Source organism: Neopsephotus bourkii, unplaced genomic scaffold (assembly GCF_033783945.1).
Source record: "Neopsephotus bourkii isolate Nb327-2 ecotype Australia unplaced genomic scaffold, CSIRO-AGI_Nbou_v1 NB_1846, whole genome shotgun sequence".
Lineage (NCBI taxonomy): Eukaryota > Metazoa > Chordata > Aves > Psittaciformes > Psittacidae > Neopsephotus > Neopsephotus bourkii.
In genome coordinates this window covers 512,682-537,149 of record NW_026902319.1, presented here as the reverse complement: position 1 = coordinate 537,149, position 24,468 = coordinate 512,682, and the positions used below count along the sequence as shown (strand labels likewise).

At 41.3% G+C, this 24,468-nt stretch overlaps 1 protein-coding gene across 5 annotated transcripts in view; it reads left to right on the top strand.

The window, feature by feature from the left end:
- Window positions 1-24,468, top strand: part of JAKMIP2 (janus kinase and microtubule interacting protein 2) — a 44,068-nt gene that overhangs the window by 8,000 nt on the left and 11,600 nt on the right. For all 5 annotated transcript variants that reach the window (XM_061344009.1, XM_061344007.1, XM_061344008.1 and 2 more), the window contains exons 2-13: window positions 7,682-7,951; window positions 9,990-10,487; window positions 12,482-12,691; window positions 13,595-13,693; window positions 14,601-14,747; window positions 16,394-16,534; window positions 17,437-17,493; window positions 19,294-19,413; window positions 19,877-20,005; window positions 20,921-21,004; window positions 21,306-21,368; window positions 22,990-23,088. In XM_061344009.1, coding sequence (XP_061199993.1) covers window positions 7,823-7,951; window positions 9,990-10,487; window positions 12,482-12,691; window positions 13,595-13,693; window positions 14,601-14,747; window positions 16,394-16,534; window positions 17,437-17,493; window positions 19,294-19,413; window positions 19,877-20,005; window positions 20,921-21,004; window positions 21,306-21,368; window positions 22,990-23,088 — 1,776 coding nt within the window. In that variant the 5' untranslated portion in view covers window positions 7,682-7,822. The remainder of the gene's footprint in view (window positions 1-7,681; window positions 7,952-9,989; window positions 10,488-12,481; window positions 12,692-13,594; window positions 13,694-14,600; window positions 14,748-16,393; window positions 16,535-17,436; window positions 17,494-19,293; window positions 19,414-19,876; window positions 20,006-20,920; window positions 21,005-21,305; window positions 21,369-22,989; window positions 23,089-24,468) is intronic.

Below are 24,468 nucleotides of genomic sequence, written 5' to 3'. Positions count from 1 at the left end.
CCTGTTTTAATCACAGTTTTCATTAATCCTGTGTGCTGTTATGTGACATAATGCATGCACATGGAATGTACTAATCAGGGCTTGAATTTTATTCTGAAACAATGCAAAGCTTAAGAGAAACCTGGTAAATAGAAGACAAAGCAAAGACTTATTTCTGGATATATTCAAATTCCAATAGCAAAATGAGACAGCTTTTGGAGAGACAGGGGATTGTAGATGGCCAGAGTTCCCCTTGCAGCTAGCAGAATTGTTGCAGTGATGGGAATTGGCTTATTCGGTGTCCTGGGTTCACCTCTAGCAGTCATTTGCAGTCATTTGAGTTACTGGCTGGGCTTAAACCATGACATGTGGAAATGTTATTTCCTTAAAGTATTGCTTGAGACCAGATCAGTGAACAAGCACAAATCCAGTCTAGCCATTGGGATAAGATTTCCAGCAGGTAAGCCCTGCAGCTACCCCTCTAGTTTCAAGGGAGTTTCACCATTTTGTGGGAGTAGGAAATGTTTTGGAATTGTTGCAGATCGTTGACAGAGACTGTGAGTAAGCAGAGGCCATGAGGATTTGCTGAGGAGGAAAAACCTGCACGGTGGTCTTTGCATTAGTTTTCTTGATTTGCATTAAGAGCCTGTAAACCCGGGAGGAACTACTGAAGGCCACAGTGTTTTGTTGCTTACATACTGAAGTTGCCTTTTTTTCTGACATGGGGTGGATATCAGTTTGTATTCCTGACCTGCCATCAGACTTCTCTAATTAACGGAAAGGCGTAACAGCTTGATTTGGGATCTTGACTTGCCATGTTCTGGAGCTTTGTTTCTAGAGTCAGCACTGGACCTAAAGCCAGTGGTTGGATCAGCATCTTATTTGGAGAAACCCCCGAGGTTAGGGTTACCTAACCCGAATCCCACTTCAGGTCATCCCTGGCGGAGAGTTGGGTCAGCAAAGTTCCCAATTAGCATGTTACTAATCAGTTTAGTTTAGAATTTCTGCTTGTTCCCATTGCTAAATCCATTTCACAGTGGAACGAATGTCACTCTCCCCTTGAGCAGAGTCAAGCGTCTGGTAGCAGGGCTCTGGGAGAAGTGTGTGCATGACTTGTGGTCCCTATCTATTCCTGTCCTTGGAAAGCAGAAAATTAAAGTATAACTGAAAATGAAATATAAGCCTTAGAGCGAGCTCAGCTGGGGTGAGATCTTTTGTATAAGTAAAAAAAAATAAAAAATAAAAATAAAAAAGCCACTTCCTTTTAATTGCAATTTCAGATATGAGCAACTTGAACAGTGGTGATGAAATGACTTGGCCATGTGGCAAATTCCTCCTTAGTAGATCAGAGATGATTACAGAAATGAAACAGTTCAAAGACTCCTGATAGTCCTTCCCTACTGGAGCTGCTGCATTATCCCCAGAAACTTCCTCCTGTAGATTTTAGAGAATTCAGTTGGATAATAGAAAGTGGATTCATCTGCTCTGTTACAGGTGATCATTGAAGTAGACAAAAGATACGAGCTAGTGCTTGTACTAACACCAAGCATTCTTTACCTTGCGGTAGGGACTTCTGAGAAAGGTGGATATTACTCTGAAATTCTTTCCAGAATTAGCATGCAATGATGATTTGGTTGTGAAATGCAGGCTTGCTGACAGTGCACATTAGAATCCAACCTGACAAGCTGCTTCCTTCTGCTTTCCTTATCTGTGAAGGAGGCAAGTCTTTCTTGCTGCTCTGTAGATGAGCTTGGGAATGGAAGGTGGGGAAGAGAGGCTTCTCTCTTTATTTTTTTATCTTTATGCTGTAAAAGCTGTTCTGTTGATGCCAGGTTTGGTAAATAAAACTTCACAAAACTCACAGGTGCTGCAAACTGAAGCAACCATTTTGCTACGTTTTTTAACATTTAATTAGTGCTTGGTTTGGTAGAGTTAAGTGGTTTTGATACAGCTCTTTCATTTTAAGTGTGGCGGTATATAAATCAAAATAACATTCTTGACAATGATACACTGATTTCACAATAGCAGGGCAATTTCAGGAGGCAGTTTCAGTGTTTCCAAAAGAGAAATATAAAAGCTTTCCTTGTCTTTGTTGTTTATGCAGGGAAATTCTTAGTTTTCAGGGGTTTCCATCTACTTAGATTTGGTCCCTTTTCTTTCCTCCCCCATCTTGCAGGACTTTCTAATTTTTCTTTTTAATGCTGGGAAAGGAAAGGATTTAGAAATTACCCAGAGCGGATTTGTCTTGCAGTATTAATCATGATCTGGTCTAGAATTTCATGCCTTCAGACTCAATAGGGTGAATACAGTTTTAGGGACAGATGGCAGCCCTCTGGTTGATAGGGTTATAGTGTCAATTTATGGGGTTCTGAAGACCTTGATGTATTGTGCAGATAATTGTATTTTCTTTATTGATGATGCTGGGTCCTTTGTGGGGACAAAGAAGTAAATATGGTTGACAAAGAAAATAGAGCATAGCACTGTTAGATTTGGAAACAAAATTATAAGCCTAATGTTTCTTATTACTTTTAGCAATATGACGAAATACTATACTTTGTCTGCTGCATGTCAGTAAATATTCTTATGGCAGTGGACTTCCATGTGACTTTTTAATGCATAAATACATGCTTGTTTCTTTGTCAGCATTTTGTGTTCCTAATTCTAGCCTAATCTGTGCTTTAGCATGACTTGTCTCTTTATTGTGTTCATGCTGCTATTTACCAGCTACAGCCTACACTGCCTATTCAGGAAAGCTATCCTTGAATTTAGAAGGGCAGCATTTGTTTCATTTCTTTCGCTTTGAATCTAAAGATACTTCATAGATCTCTCAGCTCAGATACGTTTTTCCCATCTGGAAAAAAGGAATTTCTATTCTGAGATGAGACTGCTGAGTCTGTTCTTGATTTTCACTGTAACCCAAGGTGTTGTAGGGCTGCTATGGCTGAATCTGATAAATCACCAGTTTGGATTACACATAATATTCATCACACAGCACCTGTTAGTGAATATTTTCTGTTCTTCTCTTCAGCTTGCCCTGAACAGAGTTTTGTCAAGTTATTTTCATTTCAATCCCAATCTAGTGTACTAAATACATCCATGATTACAGTATGTGTCATCTTGCATTCAGGTTTGTGGTAAAGAAAGATGAAGTGATAATGTAAGGAGCTCAAACATCTATTCACGAGGTTACTCAGCAGAGATGAGTTGGGTACTTGTGCCCATCTTCAATATACATCTAGAGCAGATGATACCTATACTGCAAAAAACATCAATTACGTTTTATTTTAAACCTAATTTTATATTTAAACCTTAACTGGGCTAAATGATGATTCTGTGGATCTCTGTTGGGAGAGGAAATTAAGATATGCTGTTATAAATAATCTGAATGCTAGTTAACACTGCTGAAGTGCTCTTAGTTAAACCAGAGATACGAATTCGCAGCCTTTTGCTGCCCACCCACCACTGCTGCATTCTAGTACACATGTGGCATTGTTCAAAGAGCAAGAGAAAACTTCAGGTCACTAATTCATTTGTCAGGTACATTAATTCATTTGTCAGGATGAAAGGCAGAATGGCTGATTAAGATTCTAAGAGTAAATGGCATCCTGTTTCATTATTTTTTACTAAGTCCCCAGGCTCATCTGGAAATACATTTTATGAATTCACTTACACTGGGAGTTGTATTGGTCTCCTACTTGCTGCTCCTATAGCAGTTAATAGCAAAGCTTCCTTTAACACTGTACAGCTGTACTGGTAAAGTACTTTTCAAGTGCAAGTGTTTTTTTGTATTTCAAGTAAGGTGGTTTTTTTGACTGCAGTTTGGTAGACAAGTGGATAAGTTCCATTGGAACTTGTTGGAGGGAAGGAACTGATTTTTCAGTGGTTCTTTGCAAAGCCATTTCACAAAAGTGTTTCTCTGAGTTTTGCTATTTCAGATACCTCTTGTATTTGGTGGTCCTCATGTTAGGCAGCTGTTGTGTAATTAGCAGAGTCTTTCTTCTTGCTATAAACATACAGCTATAAGCATATTCCTCTGTAAAGAGGCCTGCTGGGAGAGGCGTTAATGACAGATTGTGACTGTGATGACAGTTGCACAGATGCATGCTGTAGTAAGTGGACAGTAGCACTGGGTTTAGAAAAGGAGTAGTTTTTCTGTCTTTTGGAAAGTACTTTGGTCACTGTAATTGCAATAGGATTTTTGAAGTTGTAAGATTCTTGGGGCAAAGACTACATTGTAATTTTTCCTCTGTCTTATCCCTATGCTGTGTAATAACTAACTGAAGAAGCCCTAACTCTGAGGGTTCATTAATGTGCAAGATTGCTACTCTAGATTTGAACTATTATTGCTGAAACAGAAACTTTTGTCCTGAAATGCAGTTTTGAAATCCATAATTCTGTAGGTAAGGGTATCCATGAAACATGTCTGGGTGCAGTTTGCGTGACCTAGCCTTGAAAAGTACAGTGGTAAGGCTTGTGGTTGGGAATTGCTCACCAAAAGGGCCGTTAACTGGTCTTCTGGTAAAGGGGTGCCTGGCTTAAAAAGAAATTTGAAATGGAGCAATCATTCCCAGCTCCTCAGCACAGGATACAAACTGCAAGAGAAAGAAAAAGAAGTGTTCAAAGCCAGCTGCATTCCCCCGCTTTTTTCACTTTCAGCCTGAAATTAGTTTTTAGGGTGTAATCAATAAGAAAATTAGTGATAGGAGAGGGATTGGACTGTCCTTTGTGTTCTTCACTTCTGAGATTCAGGTGTAACCTGTGGAGCTTTGTGTCTCTGTATGGAGACCTGTATAATTCATAGTCAAGGTCCTGGGCATCCTGTTCTGCTTTGGACAATATCATGCAGGGGCAATTTAGCAGAGAATAAAAGCATGCATGACTGATCAAAATGACTGATCCCCAACATCTCTGAAGTAGAGGCGGTACCCGGTATTAACAAAAAGGTAGCCTAGAATGCCATAGAAAAGAAAGAACCAAGAGCAACAGCAAATAAAGGGGAAAAAAAAATCAAAAGGAAGGCATGGAAGCCAAAAGAAAAGTGACAGCAATGGGTGAAATTTGTAGGAAGGAAGGAAAACAAAAGATTAAAGAGACTAGGTAGGAAGAAGCTTTGACTGGGATTGCTCATCCAGTTGTACTTGTCTTTTTATATTCAGCCTTAAAGGTTATGAAGTGCTTTCCTCGAGGCATTTATGTTTTATGGCTTGTTCTGCCATGGGAAGCAGCACACCCTTATTTGCACACTCAGTCCTTATTTGCTTTAGAATTCTGGGAATGTGAATAAATAGACTTCTACCTAGTTATAGCGTGCAGCTAAGCTTGAATTGATCTTTAAAAAAAAACCCCAACCAACTAAAGCAGAAACTCAAACCAAAAAACACCAAAGAAACCCAGCCTGAAACCAACCAACAAACAAACTTTGAGATTCAAATGTGCCTTTTCATACAGCAGCAGTTCTAATTAAGGACAAGTGTAGCCATGATCTCTTGCTGGTAAATACTTCACAGCCTATAGCAATGTGTTACTACGTTCCATAAAAATAGAGGCAAATCCTTCAGTGAATTAATTTAGATTTTCATTCAAGATGTATCTCAAAAGAAATGTGTGTAGCTGTTACTTCAGAATTTACTGGATAGATTTTCTCAGGAGAGAAGGAAAATACAATCTTTCCATCTGATGTCCAGGCTCAGTTTATTATGGCTTAGACATGGGTTTAATCCTGCTATCTTGGATGGAAATCTGCATGTAGATGTGTTTGTTTGTTTGCTTGGTTTTGAAGCTTTCTTTTTCTTAACCAGAGGTTTTCATGGCTCCAAGGGCTCCAACAATAATTCCTACAGATGATACTGACACATGCTAGTAGAGGACAAAGCTGACAGATGTTCCAGCTGCTATTGTACTTGGTAGACATTTGTCGTAAATAATTCTGCTGGTCTTTTTGCTTACAGACGTGACCGATGCTTCTTGCAATCTCTAAATAGATGCATTGCCAAATAAACTACCAGGTTTTGAAACAGTTATGAGGGTCATGTTATTCTCACGATCTGGGAATGCTGTGGTGGTTTTCATTTCCTTGAGCTGATATGTCTAATGGCACCAGCACAGTGCCGTATGTACTTCATCGGGAGGTCTGTATACCTAAGGCTGTGTCCCACTGAAACCAAGGGAATTTATTTATGCAGGGAACAAAACCGTTTTTTCTCAGATGTAAAATCTAGGATTTGATCATGTGTACTGCTGAGGAGCAGTACATTTTACTGGCTCCCTTCCCACTTTGGGGTTGAGAGTGCTCATTGTAGTGAGGACATGGCAGCTGGTGAAATTATCCTCCAGACTTGCCTAGATTTCCATGGCAGACTGCAGGGACAGTACTCTTCAGTAAATATAATTCGCTCCATGTGGGGAAGATGTGATTTTGCAAGATAACCAGGGATTTTTATGAAAGGCTATTCCCTCACTGCAGTCTGCAAGCAGGTGTTGGAAAAGCAGGTACTTAAAAATGCTTTGGCATAAAATTCAAGCTTTGTGCAATTAAAAGCAATATGACGGAGAGCTGACAAACTCACTCTCTCTGAAAGAATGGTAGGGCTGCCTTTACAGGTGAAAAGACACAACTTTGGGTATCTGAATATCACAACACTCTTTCAGGGAAAAAGAATTCCACCAAAAGAAGATAAATCTTGTCTGAAATATTAATTTACTCAAATTAAATGGAAATTACAGTCCAAAAACCAGTTTCAGAGGTACATTTTTTTTTGTTCTACCTCATTCTATCTATTTAGAGCTGCTCTACATAAAGCACAGTAACAAAATATTTTTAAAATTACTTATCTTCCTATGTCTCAGTAGGATCCTCATCCAGATCAGCAGAGTGAGTCTGCAAGGTTGATCTGGTTTGTTATCCTTTGTGTTAGAAAAGAATCGTTTAGTTGGAAGGGACCTACAATGCTCATCTAGTCCAACTGTCTGACCACTTCAGGGCTGACCAAAAGTTAAAGCATGCTTGTTACTATGGGCATTGTGCAAGTGCCTTTTAAACACTGATAGGCATGGGGCATTGACCACCTCTCTACGGAGCCTATTCCAGTGTTTGACCACCCTCTTGGTAGATAAATGCTTCCTAACGTGCAGTCTGAAATTCCCCTGGTGCAGCTTTGTGTATGGATGCAGATACCATTGTGTTTATGTAAGACAGATGAATTCCTGGAAGCAGTATTTCACCAGGTTTTGAGAGATGGAGGAAGAGCTATGGCAGATTGTAGCTGTGTTCTGGAAAGTCTCTGGGTGTGGCACAGGATGCTGGGGGGATCAAGGGTTGGGAAGGGTAAAGGGAAGATATGATCGGTGGATGCTCAAGACTGAAGTGCCTGCCTTGTGGTTACCTCAGGCTGCAAGGCTTGGGTTAAATTTACCTGCCCCTTCTAGCCCTGTACTCTCAACAGCAGCAATCCTTACGGTAAACAAGCTCCTGTCCTCATTGTGTGGTGCCCTTTCTGAGAACATAAAAAGGGCATACATGGAATTTCCACTAGTACACCAGACTTGCGTATAGAAGCTTGATTGTGCTGGGATCTCCCTCGCAGGTTTTCAGACAAAGATTGCAGTGTTTTGAGAAGCGAGCTCGCTCTTGTGTTCTGTAAGCATGTGAGCTGTCATGCTGCGCTGTCTACTGACAAATAATAGTATGTCTTATTTCTCACAGGGCTTCCAAAGCAGCTGAGTCCAGGAGCTTAAGGAATGCCATGCAGTAGGTGCTGAACTAACTGGCACTGAAAGGAACAGAAAAAGATGGCAGTCTGTATTTGAAATAATTAAACACGTGGACTCTCGCTAATAAGAAACCATGTCAAAAAAAGGACGTAGCAAGGGCGAAAAGCCTGAGGCACTGATTGTTGCCCTACAGGCTGCCAATGAGGAACTCAGGACCAAGCTAACAGACATTCAAATTGAGCTGCATCAGGAGAAATCAAAGGTAAGTGAGGGTTTGGTTTTATTTAAGAGCGTCTGCGCTGAAGGAGGGAAACACATGGAAAAGGTGGTAGCGCAGAAATGAGCAGATGCAACACAACTGTTTCCTAGAATAGTGGTCTGCTGCTTTCTCCACATACAGCATTTTCTTACTGTGGACGTCCTGTTGCTTACATTGAAAAGACTTTATTGAGGTACGAGTCTAAGAGGCCTCTGGCACTCAAACGGAACAATGTGTCTTTTGTAACACCTTTGGCCATATTCAAGTTAGCGGATTTCATCCTATCCACTCAGTGTTTAGAAACTGTGTAGTGTTGCTGTTTTTTGAATTGCTGGTATCTCAGCAAGACATGCTCTTATTTCAAAGTCGAGTGAAGGGTTCCTTGAATGTATAGCATGGCAATCTATGTCAACCCTTTCAGTCCATCTGCACTGCAGCTGAATTGTATTTATACCCTAGGGTATGTATGCAGTGTTTAAACCTTGTTTAGGTACCACTTGGTCTGCCACAGTTACGGTCTCAGATATGTAGGCTAAAGGGAGATGAGTATCATACACAGACGGTATAGCCATGGCCCTGTGCTATAGACATACCTGTGGAGGTTTGAGGTGCCTCCCAGCACCTCAGAACTGTGTGCAGCATCTTCAGCTCTTGCCTGTATCTTCTGCTGAACTTTCCACTCTCTTTTCCTTCATTGTTTATGTAGGGCAGCCCTTACAAAACATGTGAGTGAGTTCTAGGAGAATCCTTCAGATTTGTTTTCCATGGAGCCTTCTGAGGAAGATTCCTCTCATTTTTATGGAGTGTTACTTGTCAGAAGCATCTTGGTGTTAGAAACCTACCTTCACTAAATCCTCTCCAAGTAATCAATTAGGCCTGCAGGCTCAACCACCAGTGTCTCCTGGAGGGCTTTCAGATGACCTGCTACAATGCTTATTCATATTGACAGGGGGTTTTTATCCCTGTTTTTTCTTTCTGAAAGAATCAGGGAATACAGAATGGTTTTGGTTGGAAGGGACCTTAAAGCTCATCCAGTTCCAAACCCCTGGCATGGGCAGGAACGTTGCACTAGATCAGGCTGCTCATAGCCCTGTCCAACCTGACTTTTCAGGTTTGCTTACTCTTCCTTGTGTTCCTTTTTCAATAAGGAATTAACAGGAAGTTCTTACAATCTTTGAAATCACATTCTTTTTCACTGTAAATGACAAACCTACCAAGTTTGCTTTGAACTGAAACCATTCCTTATCCATTGCTCTCCTTTGGTGTAGGTTCACACAGGTGACTATTGTGGAATTGCTCAGGGGTATGAAGTTACACCTAGAGATGTATTAGTGTAAGTGTACTGTGGACTGGTGGGTTGCTCTGTAACTTTGATTCCAAAACTATGGACAAAGAACTTTAAAAACTATTTTTAATAAGGACTAGCAAATGATGTATGCTAAGTAAAGCTACCTGTTTCATAAGCATAATAACCATGAAGCATGCTTGTCTGTAGGTATGTGACTAAGAAGTTACTACAAATGTCTGTGAAAGCTCTGTGTATGGGTAAGAACATTTGTAAAGGATGAAGTGTTTCCTGGACTTTGAGACTTGCACTTTACCTCAGGTGGGATCACATAGGGCCGAGCACTTCTCTCTCATCTGATTGACTGCCCATGGTCATGAAAGTTATAGGAACCTTGCTGTATCTAAGCCCTCTAATTTTCTGGTGAATTTGACTGACATTGATGGGGCAGAAAGTTGTTAGACAGATGCATACATATACATGGAGTCTTATTTCCTTAGGAAATACTTAAGCTACATGTGTCATTGTGTGAGGTGAGACACCTGGAGAAGACAGGGTTGTTTTGACTTGAGTAAAACAGCATAAAATCTGTGTGAATGCCCTGGGAGTTGGCCCATATTTTGCTTTAGGAGGGTGGAGGTTCATCTAGGTTCCCCAGCAGGGTCTTCCTCAGTTTAACATGACTGTGTGTCTGCGTGGTCCTGTTTTGATAACATTATCTTGGGAGCAAGTGACTTTCATTTTATCTTAATGTAGGTTGCTAAACTTGAAAGGGAGAAGACTCAAGAAACTAAGCGCATCCGTGAGGTGGAGCAGCGCAAGCAGACTGTGCAGATCACAGAGCTAAAAGCCAAACTCCATGAGGAGAAAATGAAGGAGCTGCAGGCTGTGAGGGAGAACCTCATCAAACAGCATGAGCAGGAGATGACGCGGATGGTCAAAGTCCGAGACAGTGAAATCCAGCGCCTGAAGTCAGCGCTGAGTGCGCTGCGGGATGGGAGCAGTGATAAAGTAAGGACAGCGCTGACTATTGAGGCTCGTGAGGAGGCCAGAAAACAGTTTGACTCTGAGCGCCTTAAACTTCTGCAGGAAATTACTGAACTGAAGTCTGCCAAAAAGCAGGTAGATGAGGCCCTTAACAATATGATCCAAGCTGATAAGATCAAGGCAGGGGATCTTCGGAGTGAGCATCAATCCCACCAGGAAGCCATTTCCAAGATCAAATGGGAGAGCGAAAGGGATATTCGCCGCCTGGTCAGTAACCAAAACAGTTCATGTATTCTTTTATGCCATAGTGAGTTTGCCTCTTGTGCCCTTAGCTTTTTCTGAATGCAGAACTCTGCAATGCACCTCAGTTTGCAAAAGTATTACAGGCTTCTCACTGTTATTTCTTAGCAGTAAATAGATCATGGTGAGTTGGTTAGAGAGTAACCACTGTGATGGCAGCTAACACCTTAAAGTGAGGAAATGGTTGGCCTAGTCCATAAGGATTTGGCTTGCTGAGATGCCAATACACATGCAGTACAAAGTGTTAGAAAGAGTGTTTGCATCTGCACGTGTTGTTTGTTAGTTTCTCCTGCCCTTGTGATGGTATCCTAAACATATTAATCAGTGGCAGGAGAGATATCTTTTGTTTTGGTCTTAGCACAGCCTTCAGTAATTACAGGGGAAAATGAACAAAATGAAGCCCGCATTAGCAATGGTGCAAGTTGCCATGTTTCCTCATCCAGGGAGCTGGACCTGCTTGCGGTGGTGGAAAGTTTAGCTTGAAAACTGGAATTCAGGATTTGACAGTTAAGTAAAAGAAATAGTGATGTAAGCTGTCAGGAATGATAATTTCTTGGGGGTCATCCTCAACCTGTTTGAAATCTGTGTACTGGAGGTACGTTCTTCTGTTGCCAGAATGCTCAGTGATGCAGTACAGACTAGGAGTGTTAGATTCTTCATATCTGCCTTCTGATTTTGACCCTTCTTGCTACTTTGATCCCCATTTGCAGTTTTGTGTAGACATGAGGACAAACTACTGGGTTTTTTTTTGTTGGGGCTTCTCCCCCCCCCCTCCTCTGGAATTGAGGCTCTGTCTTCATGTTTTCATATGGAAGGGAACTATAGTCAAACTCAGGGTAAGCCAGAGCTACATATAATAACACTAAGATCAACTTCGGTTGCACCATTGTGTTGTATATTTTATTGTTAGCTGCTGATGAAAGGCTTCTTGACAGCTCTTTACTCACATAAGAAACTTGAACAAGTCCAAAATTATTTTTATCTTACACAAGTGTTTTCCAAATCCACTGTATTGCTGTTAGAGTGCACGAAGTTACATCAGGGTGACATCTAGTGAATGGAGACCAGAAGCTAGTCCTGCTCACTGGAAAAACAGTTTGGGGAGGACTTCTGCAAGACTGGAAAGCTGCAAGACCAGAAAGTGTCTTTGCCTGAAGCTGCCAAAATTCAGGGTAGATACAAGTTTTGTTTTCAGGGAACGATTCGTACCGTTCCCGGATAATAGAACTTCTGTTTTCCAGAGTGATTTTCAAATTCTTGCTCACTAAATTTTTTGGAGCTGGTGATGTTATCAGTTTTGTATCAGTTTTCATGGTTGCAAGGCTTGCATGCTCTGATCTTAGAATTCTAATTTTTCATCTAGATTTTCCTATCAGCTATCATTCTTAAAAATTGCTGTGAGGTGAAATGACACTTCTTTTTGTCTTGGCTAGACCTGGGGTATTAAACAGAAATTAAGTAACAATAAAATGAATAGCTTGAGTTTGCAGTCAGCCAGGATTAATAGCATGACAATCAGCTTTAATACTGGGTCTGCACAGATCTTCTGTTTGTCAGAACTGGACCGTAACCTCTCCTGTCCCAGCCAGTGCAGCTGCATTTACATAAGAAGGAGCTATTCTAGGTTTGTCAGAGTTTATACTTATTTTTCACTAGTACAAATGACTGACCAAAATGCAGTGCAAAAGCCTGAACTATCCACCCAGTTATCTGTTAACATTGCACCAGGATCAGTCCCCGGGCTTCACTCTGTAAGGCTAGTGAATCTGCCACTGTGTCAATGTACTGTTATGGCTGAAATCTCAAAGTGTGTTGTTTTACAAGCCTGGTCCAGTGTGATATAGCAGATTTAAGTGTTGAACACTGCTGTTAAGTAAACCATATGCTACTATATTGGAGAAGGCTAAAATGATGTTACCTTTACACAGTAATATCATTGTTGTGTTTTTTCTCTCATTCAGATGGATGAGATCAAGGCTAAAGACAGGATCATATTTTCCTTGGAGAAAGAACTGGAGACACAGACAGGCTATGTGCAGAAGCTGCAGCTGCAGAAGGAAGCTCTGGATGAACAGCTCTTCTTGGTGAAGGAGGCAGAGTGTAACATGAGCAGTCCCAAGAGAGAAATCCCAGGAAGGGCTGGAGATGGTTCGGAGCACTGCAGCAGCCCTGTATGCAGGTTTTACTGGCTGCTGCAAAGCAGAAACATGGCTGAGTTTCTCTTGCTTAAATATTTTCTCAGGCCCTGGGAAAACATTCCCACTCTTGTTCACTACAGAGAAGTTATGTCTATAGATTTTTCAGAGAGAATACTAGTGAGACCAAGCTTTGTAAGGCTGTTTCCTCAGTTGCTGTATTTACAAGTATAAAATATATTAAATAATTAGTGCACCTTTGGAAGAATCATTCCATTAACATAACTACCTGGATAGCACAGATCCTTAAAACCACATAAAACCACGTAGAATTGAGAAGATGGTCAGGAGTGGGAAGGGTGAAGGAGGGGGTCAGGATCTGGGAGATTTCTCGGAGATCCTCCTTTGTCTTATTCTCCAGATATGCAGCCCTTGCCATCACTCACAAAGCATGCAGCTCACCAGTTGTGCGACTAAATATATGATGTTTACACAACAAATGTGTGTATATACCCATATTTATACATATAAGGAATAAGAAAATAAATGCAATTGATACTGAAAAGGATGTCCTTTTTCACCTGACATAGTGTCTCAGCAAAATGAAGTGAGGTATAGGAAAAGGTAATAAAAATTAGGGTCTTTTATCTTTTTGCTTTTTCTTCCCCACCATAAAAATATACCAATGTCTGTTTGGTTGTTTTCCCTTTATTTTTTTAACAGCTGAAAATTTTCAATTGAAGTGTCCTCCAAACCAGATACTTTCTTCCAAATACACATATATTTTTGCAAGCACATTCAATACTGTGAAAATACATAACTACAATTTATTGACAGTGACAACTTAAATTGACTGGTGGGTGGTTTTTGAGGCTTCTTTTCCCAAGCATGTATTTTGAAAAGACTCAGTAACTGTATTATCTTGTTGCCAATAAGCAGGACTTGCGCAGAAACCAGAAGAGGATAGCAGAGCTGAATGCCACAATCCGGAAGCTGGAGGACAGGAATACGTTGCTTGTGGATGAACGAAATGAACTGGTGTGTAGGCTTTGTACTGTCAGACAGAGGAGTTTGGGAGTCACAGGGAAAGGCAAAGAGAGGAGGATCCAAAGATGACAGGCAGTGATGAATATGCCTTTTCCATCCATCAGGGGGCTGAGGATGACCTTTTTAATCCTAGATTTAAACAGTCATTTCATTGAAGTGATATGAGTAAAAAGTCCCAATAAAAGTTGAGGCAGAGAGATTTGTAGGTGTGTGTATGAACACTTATGTTCCCTCCTTGACCTTTTGAGCATACAACAGTGTATGGTGGGGCTTAGCCTGTAACTGAAGTAATGTTTATATCCAATATTTGACCAGGCTGAGAATAGTGAAGGGATCTAGCGAGACTGGACAGTGGTGAATTGATCCCTGTATCTGACTTAATCCTAAGTGGTGATATGTCTGTGTTGAAGTCAGCATCCTGGCTGATTAAATGTTGTGTGATTTATTGATTAAAACAAAGTTCATATGCACAAATATTTCACTGTGTGGCATTAAAACCCAGAGTTACAACTATGTTGTTATTGCTGTGATCCAGACTGAGTAGATACCTATGCAAATCTATCTTTCAGTGAGAAAATCAGTGAGTTTCTTGCAGATGAAGCACAGGTCATTTCAGACTTTTGTAGCAGCTTTGCCTGACTATGTTGGGTTGCTTCATTTCCAAGTCTCAGTTTCTTGTTGATAAAGCCATCTTTTGGAAATAAATATGCAGAATTATATTTTGAGGTATATAGATAAAGCTTTGTAGGCTGTAAACATCAGTTCCACTAGATCACTTTGGTGTTTTACTGGGACATTAGTTCGATAGGGAAGAAATACAAGTACTTCTAACAAAGGAGTGAGAAAAAAGTCTTTTATTTGGATTATTTATGATTATTAATTGCTATTATCAATACAGCTGAAGCGTGTCCGAGAAGCTGAGAAACAATGTAAACCTCTTCTGGAAAAGAACAAGTGCCTCACAAAGAGAAATGATGAACTTATGCAGTCTTTGCAGCGTATGGAAGATAAACTCAAAGCAGTTACTAAAGAAAATATAGAAATGGTTGGTATTGAAGAGCAAAGTGAGGATTGCTGTAGATCTATGTCTGTTATGGTAGCCACATCTGCATAGTGTATGAATGTATATATGTACAAAAAAAGTGTTGTATATCATGTGTAATACTACTGATAAGATATAACCATGCTTATGTCTCTATATAATAGATACATACTGTAACATTGTGTATTATGTACAATATACTTAAGTGAATGCATAATATGTGAATGTAGGATCTTTACTACAATCTCCAAGATTAGAATATTGAATTTCAATTCTTTAAAAAAAAAAAAAATTGTATCAGAATCATATCACACTCTACTGTTTGGCATCTAGGACTCAAAAAGAAGCTATTAAGAGTGATGTTTCCAGCCAGTGCGATGTTCATCTTTGAATATACATGTTCTTGTTATTGCTGATGATGGTGAAGTCCTGGTCTGCCACTGAGCGCATACAGTATTCCCATAAAACATAAACATGGTAGATGGGTATGGGAAAGGATAATTGTGGTATTCTAAATTTGTCTAGGGTTATCAGTTTCACATCCGGGCTATATTAAATGGGGTCAAAGCAGTTATGCCTGTGTCCTTCAAATGATATTTCCCTGAGTATCAGTCAGAATCCACTCCCTACACATGCACTGAGGTTGCTTTGGCATTAATAAAAACAGGAGGTGGAAGTTCTGGGTTGCCAGATGTAAGATGGCAGGCTGAGACAACTTCCCCTAAGTGTGTTTTTGTTCCTTGTCTCTGGCTTGCACCAGCACGGTCATGAGCAGGCTGACTTCTGCAATGGATGCAGGTTTCCTGCGGTTAGGATGAGAGGATCAGATTCACTTTCTTGAAAAAAAGGCTTTAGTGTTACAAGGTTAAGCCCCTTTAAGACTCTGCAGTTCAGGTGTCACAGGTCAGAATTGTTCTTCCACAGCTATGGTAGTAGAGATCACAGCCCCTTGGGCTGTCCCACAACAGAGAGAAGGGACCTGGCAATCTGCATGCATTAGACATCAGCAGTCACGTGTGTGCACACAGCACATATGTTCTAACTTAGCTCCCTAAGATCTACTTTTTACACTATAGATGCCCAAATAATGGAAGCTAGCATGCTGTGGGTGGATAGAGCAATTCTCATGAGCTGTAGCCATCTCTTATCCCAGTTAGGATGTGGATTTCTAGTTAAAACTGATGCGGTACCACAGTTTTTTGCCTTTCCTCTTCTTCCTACTGCTTAGATGTCTTCCATGTGACTAAAGCATGTCCCTCTCATCAGTGTGTATGGCCATGGGATGGGTCATGGGGTCACAGGAGTAGATACTGTTTTGCACACTCACCAAACAGGTAGGGAGTTCAGCTGAATTTGCCATATGTTAGGGCATCTTGATACATGGCAAAGGAAGAGCTATGGGTAAGGGCTGCGGTAGAGGCTACCTTGCCACACAATAAGTAAATAGGTAAAGCTTTGTTTTTCTGGTTGAATAACTCAACCTTCCTGTGCTGCTCTATTGCTAAGAACTGCTGGCAGGTATAAATAAAGTTATAAAAATGGTTTCTGAGGGATATTTAGAGGCTGCACAGCTTAAATGTCTAATTTTTAGCTGAAGATGGACTTTAAATTGCTGGATCTTACTTTATCTGTTTCTCTTCCTACCACAGAGAGAAAAAATTACATCACATCCTCCTCTAAAGAAATTAAGATCTCTCAATGACCTGGATCAGGCTAATGAGGAACAGGAAACTGAATTCTTAAAGCTTCAGGTCATAGAACAACAGAACATCATTGATGAGCTAACGAGGGTACGTCCAGATCACCAGGAAATTAGGAACAATTCCGATGTACAGTTCACCACTGATAGTATTTATTCTTATAACTAGAGATCCAAGGGTTAATATCTTATTTTTAACACCTGCAGATTTTTAGATGTAGGTGTGCAAGGGAGCAGTTTAATTGAATTTCTAGTGGGGCATCAGCCCCTACAACTCAAAAGTATAACTTGTGTGGGAGCTGAGCTCTAGAAATGAACACAGACTAAGAACTGTGGAGCTTGGGAAGGTACCTACATGCTCACAAGGCTGTTTTGTTTTACTGCTCTACCATTCAAAAGTTTCCATAACAAGAGGCAGGCGCACAGTGTGATGCCATGTGCTGTAAAAGAGTGTGCTGCTTGATGGTGGTTCACTCATTCTTCTGTCATTTAATACTGACAATCCCTTTTTCAGCTGACTCTGTATTATGATGTTGAGGATAAGGAGAAAGAGACTCCAAAACACGCTGTTGCCTTTTCTAAGAGGTCATTGCTAGGAGGGGTGAGATCAACACTACCATCATGTAACAACTTTGAAACAGGCAGCATCTCCTTTCCAGGGAAGGTGGACAACCTCTCACATAAAGCCCAAACCAGGCCCCTGCAACAGACTTCCCCGTGATTTTAACAGGAAATCCATCAGTGCCTGGCATTCAACATCCTGTCAAGGCAACTGCACAACAAGGGGTTTTCTGCAGATATCCCATCTTCCTCAAGTGGTTTTCAGCTGACATGCATAGAGATTTGGATATGAATCCTCCCACCTGGAATCAGATTGCTGTTTGAATGTATGAACAGAGAGTTGGTGAAAGCCCAGTGATTTATTTCCTCTGTAGATTTGGCCTTCTAAAGCTGCAAGCAAGATGAGAGTAACTTTTTAATTTTATTTTCCAGGACAGGGAGAAGCTCATACGTCGCAGAAAGCATAAAAGAAGCTCAAAGCCAATTAAGGTAAGGAAAACGGTTTTTGGTTTATAAAAATACTAGTAGGCTCTGTAGGAAACACGCTTTAGCAATCTGATTAAAGAGAGCTTTGTGGATTATAACAATCTGCTTTAGTGATCAGGTTTATAAACACCTTACACTTTGGAAGAGCTTTTTAACTCCACTTTGAAATTCAGTTAAGGGCATGTAGCTATTTTATTTCCAGTAAAATGGGGCTTTCCCCCACTCCCTCTGAAATAGTAATAATCTTCTTTCCATCTGGTTTCTATAACTACTGATCTCAATGTCTCTTATGCTGTGGTGTATTTACATTTCCAGAGGCCCTCCCATCTATCTTTTGCTATCTATTTTTCATAGCACATATGGGCTAAAGTAAAATCCTTGTGCATCTTTATTCTTCAAGTGGAAGTTTTTAAATTGAGTGCCATTCTCTCCTGCTCAGTTCCACAGGCGTCTGGCTACTCCATGTATTACCCTGAACTGGGTCAAGTCCAAAGCTGGTGCTGAGTAGTCAGTAGCATTTCAAATAGTTCCTTTATAAGCTAGATGTGAAGAATGACTTTGTAACAGCCATGTCCTACCTTCAGAAAATGGAAATGCTGTGTAGGAAACAGAGCTTAGTTGCAATTTGTCCCTCAAGCACATCCCTCAGTATGTCAGCCATGTTCTGTGAAAGTAACACAAGACTATCCTACATACAAGAGAATTTCAGTGTCATCACATTGTTTCTGTGTGGGTTTTGAAGCAAGACACAGCAGGCATAGCTGGCAGACAAGGACTACAAAATATTTTAATCAGTCAACTTTATTTCTAAGCCAGAGATTATAACATGGGAGAATATGGGTATTGTCTTCTGTAATAATGAACAACAAAAAATAATGAACAACATAAAAAGATAATATATGCAAAAGGTTACTGGCATCTTTGGTACATGGTTTTTGTATGATTAAAATTCCAGGTTTAGAAGGCTGCAACCTGTAAGCAAAAGTGAAAAATGCTGCAAAGCAGAAGTGCATCTTAAGTGCCCATTGATCAGTTTGTCTGCAGAATTATTCATAAACCAAGTATTTAAATGCTGAAATGTGTGCCCTGGAGCTAAGCCAGCAGGGCCAAGCATCTATAACTTCATAGGACATACAGCTTTCATTTGATTTAATTCTGTTACTGAGATAGGTGTCAGACATTTAACCAAAGCGTGTAGTGTGAGCAATCTCTTGCAACATGAGATTGTAACTGAGTTACTGTAGTACTGGAAAGATGTGTGAGATAAAAGTTACTTCATGCTAGTTTGTATTAGCACAGTTTTCACTTACTCCAACAGCAGTATCAGTGAGAAAAGCTGAGATATTAAAAATATCAGCAGTTTGAGAGAAAAAGGAGGGTTCCCTATTCTACATGCGTTTCCATGCTGTTATGGTGTTGTCTTTGCCCACCAGTGTGCATGTTGATAGATGTCTTCTGAACAGCTTTTGTGTTAACAAACAATTCTCATCCCTTCCTGCAAGAGCAGAGACTTTTCCTTTAGCATGGTGCTGCTCCCATTATGTTTTCCAAGTTCTAGACTGAGCCAGGTCCTCAGCTCAGTAAAAATTACTCAGCAAACTCATTCTCCACCAGTGCAAGACCTAATCTTCCATATGGTTCTTTTGGGGTTGGTTTGGAGATGGTAGTTGCAGGGGTAACCCATCACTCATTTTTATGTCTTGTCTTTAAGTAACCAGCAATTTGATTTTAGACCGACCTTTTCACCCCATCAGAAACTCGTGTTTCCAATGAGATTCAGAAATCATGTTTTCCCTCCTTTAGAGACATGTGGTGGATACAGTTTTTGGGTATGATGATGATTCCATGGACTCTGAAACATCCTCTGTGGCCTCATATAGAACAGACAGAACACCAGCAACCCCAGATGATGATTTAGATGAGGTAAGAGCTGGCTCTTTCCATAGGCAAGGAGAGATTTTCAGGAGACTTTGACTTCCAAAAGTGGTTGGGCTCTCAAAACACTGAGGTTTTTATAGTGTGTACTGAGTGCTAAGTTCTTCATTAGGTTTGGCCTCAATTTTGTTTACTGATACACAAAAATGCTGAGAGGTTCTTTCAAAATCTAGTCCACAGAATCTACAGTATGACTTCATTGCAATCTGACATGATTTGTTTTCCTCTCTCCTTCAAGAAAATAAACCTATCACATTTCTTTTAGCTTAAAGACATAAATTCTGTGTAAACCCCACATTATTACTTCATGTTACAGTAAACTCACCAAAAAAAAGCTGTTTGAATCACAACTTGTAAACGAGTTATTGTGCTTAACAAATCACGCTTGCATTCTTTGCTTTAGCAGTGCTCTAATGTCTGGTGCTTAAATGTGTCCTTTCTTATCCTTCAGGGTTTAGCAGCGGAAGAATCAGAGCTGCGGTTTCGACAGCTGACAAAGGAATATCAGGCCCTGCAGAGAGCGTATGCACTACTGCAGGAGCAGACGGGGGGCATCATAGATGCTGAAAGAGAAGCCAAGGTCAGTATCTGAGAGTAAAAGCATTTGATTCCTGTCAGGACATACATGCAACATCCATACAACTGACAGTTGTCCATTTCACTCATTTGTTGAGTACATTTAAAGAGAGTGACTGTTAAGAATGGACACAATGACTCAGTTTACATGGGACTGTTCTCCACCTGAACCTGGAAACTGCAGTTAGGCAGGCATGCCAAAACAGGCAGTTTGGCACTGGGTCACAAGGGTATTCTCATCTTTTGCCCTGGTGTGAAGGGGTTTGGTTTTCCAGCTTAATGGAGCCCTGTGGGCTTTCAGATAGTCACCTGAATGTTTCTAACAAAGAAATAAATCACATTCAAATTTGAATGCGATGCAGACTACTGTAAATCTTCCAAGTCTAAAAATGTTGTCCCTCTAATAAAATCATAGAATCATTCAGACCTTGGGCAGTCTGCAGCCCAAAACCCTGCTAAAAGCTGTGTCAGCTGTGAGATGGCATCAGGTTGTTCAGCATGTTGGTGAGTTGACTCTTGAAGCGGCCCCAGGCAGTTACAGTTGCTTCTTTCCATTACCTTTGTCCTGCTCCTATCCTGCTAAGCACTTTTCTTCAGTTCAGGGACTGCCCCTTACAAGGGTCTTTGAGCAAAGCCTGTCACTCCAGATACCTAAGCTTGTGTTTCACTACTGTAATGCAATACACGGTAGTAACAGGCTTGGGTTGGGAGGGGAGCTGATCTGACACTGTTTCCTTGTGTCATCTGTACCCCAGGCTGTGGGGTGGCACAAAACACTGCTGAGCTAGAGTCTCTGTAGCAGTTAACTCAGTCAGTGGAAGCAACAGCATGAACCAAGACCCTGCTGTGTTTGATTTTCTTTTAATACCAGTCACATTGCTGGTTTTGTATTATTTAATGCTGTGCCTGACTTCAACAGGCTCAGGAGCAGCTCCAAGCTGAAGTCCAGAGGTATAAAGCTAAAATAGAAGATCTGGAGAAAACTTTAGCACAGAAAGGGCAGGTAAGCACTTCTTGTGTGTATTTTCTTTTCCTACTTCGGATCTTACCTGCTCTGCTCACAAAATAACTGGCACAATTTCAGCAGATTTGCAGGAGATGTAATGTTGCTGTTCAGTAAACAGGCAGGTCTAATGAGTTCAAAAGCCTTAGTACAGCTTGGTAGAACAATATGTTGTTCTGTAAATGGCAGTTCATTCCTCTAGGGTTTTAAAGCCTGAATATTGCGGCTCCAATTTTCAGTGCACACATGCTCAACCTCATGGAGTCTGATTATTTTGTAATAGTACTGCTTCATCCAACAGGACTCGCACTGGGTGGAGGACAAACAGCTTTTCATTAAAAGAAACCAAGAGCTTTTAGACAAGGTATGTTCTCAAGTTTTGTGTGTTCACTTTGAAATGTAATCTGGATCCTGCAATACACTTTTTGGACATGCAGTGTGGTGCTTATATGTGTAGTATAAGGACAGAACAGCATAGATTAATATTGACAGGATGACATATAGAAAGATGAGCCCTCTTCAGCTTTACTTAGGCACCCTCATGGCTGGCAGTTGCTGATGCACCAACTCTGCCGGTAAGCATCAGCCTGAGGGCTGGAAGCTCTATTCAGTTTTTGAATCAGAGGTGCAGACCTTTGTGTTCCAGTAGCATTGCACTAATGATTCTGCTGCTGCCCTGGCAGGATGTTTTGAGCTTAGCTTCTGGTGTGAAACAGCAGTAAAAGTGCAGTCACCCTCTAACACCAGGACCCTTTCATAGGCCTAGTCCTTGTGCATCATCTATATTTGTAAGGCCTTAAAGTCATCCTAAGTCTAATGGAACTTGTATGGCTCAGCCCCTTGGTGCATTTAGGAATATTGTCTGGTTTTGTGTGAGTGTGTGTATTTGTATGTATATATATATATTTATATGTATATATATTTGTATGTATGTATATTCTATAATAATAGAATATATGGATATGAGGGACCTCAACATTGCTTGCGTATCACCAAGAGTAACAGCAGTGGCAATACATATGACTGCCATCAGCAAGAGGCCAGAGCTGCCAGCACCAGGTCTCCTGCTGGCTTTCACCTCCCCAGATGAGATTTCTTTGCTTGTACTCATCCTCTTCCATAAACACCCTTAATAATCTTTCAGCCCTGGGCTGTTCTTGCCCATCCACAAACTGACACATGAGGGCACATTTGACCTGGGTCTTAGCATGCTCCCTAGCTTTTGTCTAAGGCCCTACTCAGGCAACCTGATTGCAAAATACATGTTTTGGCACTAGTTGGACACTTGCAAAAGAGCAGGCTGAGGAGCTAGTGGTAGATTTGTCCACAACAAGCAAGCTATAGACAGTTGGTGAATGGCTGGTATTTAAGTTCATCTGCTAACAGAACTCCTTGTGTGGAGATGCTTGCTGTGCAGTTCACATGAGCACTTGCATGGGGAGGGATGACTGCTCAGGTAGCTGCCTCCACAGAGACAGCTCTCCCTGCATGCCATCTGTGCTTCAGGTGCTACACACTGGGAATGTCTGATCTAGCCCGAGTTCTCCAAGGTAGGTGTAACTGTTTCTGTGTCATTTCTGAGAGATATTTATCCATCATCTTCCCATAGCCCCTCAATAATGATGTCTCCACATCCCTCCCCAAACAATCTAGTGTTTTGCCATGAAAGCAGTGTGCTTAACAGCTGATGCAGATTAATCTGATAGCTAACCTGACACCTCTGTACAGTTAACTTCCTTGCTGATCTTCACTAGGATTAGATCCTTTTAGGAAAATCTCCAGCCTAAGCATTTTATGATGTTTAGGAAGTTGATGAGCAGAAGTTCACCTGTAAACTAGAGATTCACTGAGGTAAAACAGCAAGTAGTGAGTCATCTCTAGAGTTTGGATTTTGCACTGCCTATGCTACCTCAGCTACCACTCACCAAATGTTCAATGTTCCTTATAACAATCACACAGATCCTGAACTTACATGTTTCTATTAGATAGAGAAACTGGAAGGAGAAAACAACCGGCTGCAACAGGAGCTTCAGGATGCCCGAGACCAGAATGAGCTGCTGGAGTTCCGCAACCTTGAGCTGGAGGTGATGGATGAGCTCATTACAGTAGAGCTGGTAGCAAGTTGAACTACTGCACTTGCACGGGACACCAGTTTTAACCAAATGTTTACACAAGCATTGTAGTGATACCTCAGAGTAACAAATCAGGACCAGCATTTTTAATTGTGAGCTGAAGTATGCCAGCTGTAATATCTTGGAAACCTCTGAGTGAGGTGCCCAGTGTGCATAGATAAGCTTAGCTGATTAATGTCAGTGTGGCTCTTAGTTACCACACCTGCAGATACAGCTTTGCTAGCACTTTGGAGCAGTCTCTTTGTTCTTATTGCTGGCCTGAAGTCTACTGAAATGAACAGAAATTAATTACATGTGAATTAACTAAGCAAGTGTTAAACCCCATCCTCACGAGCCTTGCTCAGGGCTGTATCCTGGTTCACAGCTAAGATCTCTCCCATGAGTAGGTACCCAGGGTTTTGTGTGGAATTGTTGATTGGTTGCTTTAGGGGGGCTCTTTTTTGTTTTATTTTTGTTTTCATGAACCTGAGCAGGTCTTGGAGGAGGAAGAAATGTTGAGTGTACTTTTCTCTCTAATACCTGAAGAGTGTTCCTCTGAGAAGTCAGAGATGCAGGTGCAGTTCCTTCCTCAGGGTCCCCGCTTCCCCCCTGTGAAAATCTTACTGCTGATCTGTAAATTATACAGGCTTTGTTCATTTCCCTTCTTTCAGCAAGGGTGATGAGACCAGTTCAGGTTTCATTAAGAGTGCTGCTGTGAGAAGTGCACCCCTCCAGCCTTTGCTCGAAGGAGGGGAACTGTTTGAAGTTCAGTTCAGCAACGATCGATGAAATTGTGTAAGCAGTTGTAAGAGAAAGTGTCAGACCCAGGGCTGTTGTCTGATGGGGGTGAAAGGGTTGTACCTTGTCCCCTCTGACCCAGAGAATTTTGAAGTCTTTTCACTGTGGGAGCTTGGCTGTGAGAGGTGCCAGGGCCTGTCCTCCCCAGAGCGATGTGTACCCGGTGGTTAGAGCACTCTTCATTGCCTTCACGTCAGATGCCATGGGGAAGAGATGAAGCCAGGCCCACGGCAGCCTGCAGGGAGCTCCTCCTGGTGCTGCTGGAGCTGCTGCCCTGCTGTGAGACCTGGGCGCAGCGGGCGTGCAGAGCCGAGGTGCCCAAGGGACAAGGCTGTGCAATGGCCCCTGTGCTGTTGACTCCTGAGGCACACGTAGATCTGATCTCTCTGTACCTCAGTTCCCTGCCACTGTGCTGAGGATAAGAGATGTTTTATACAGGTGAATGTGGTCTTTATCATCATTCTTGTCAATGCTGGCACGTGGGAAAAGCCAGCAGTGCCTGCCTATGGGCACACAGTGCTTGGCCTAGAGCTCTCCTCATTTGTGTCTAGAGGC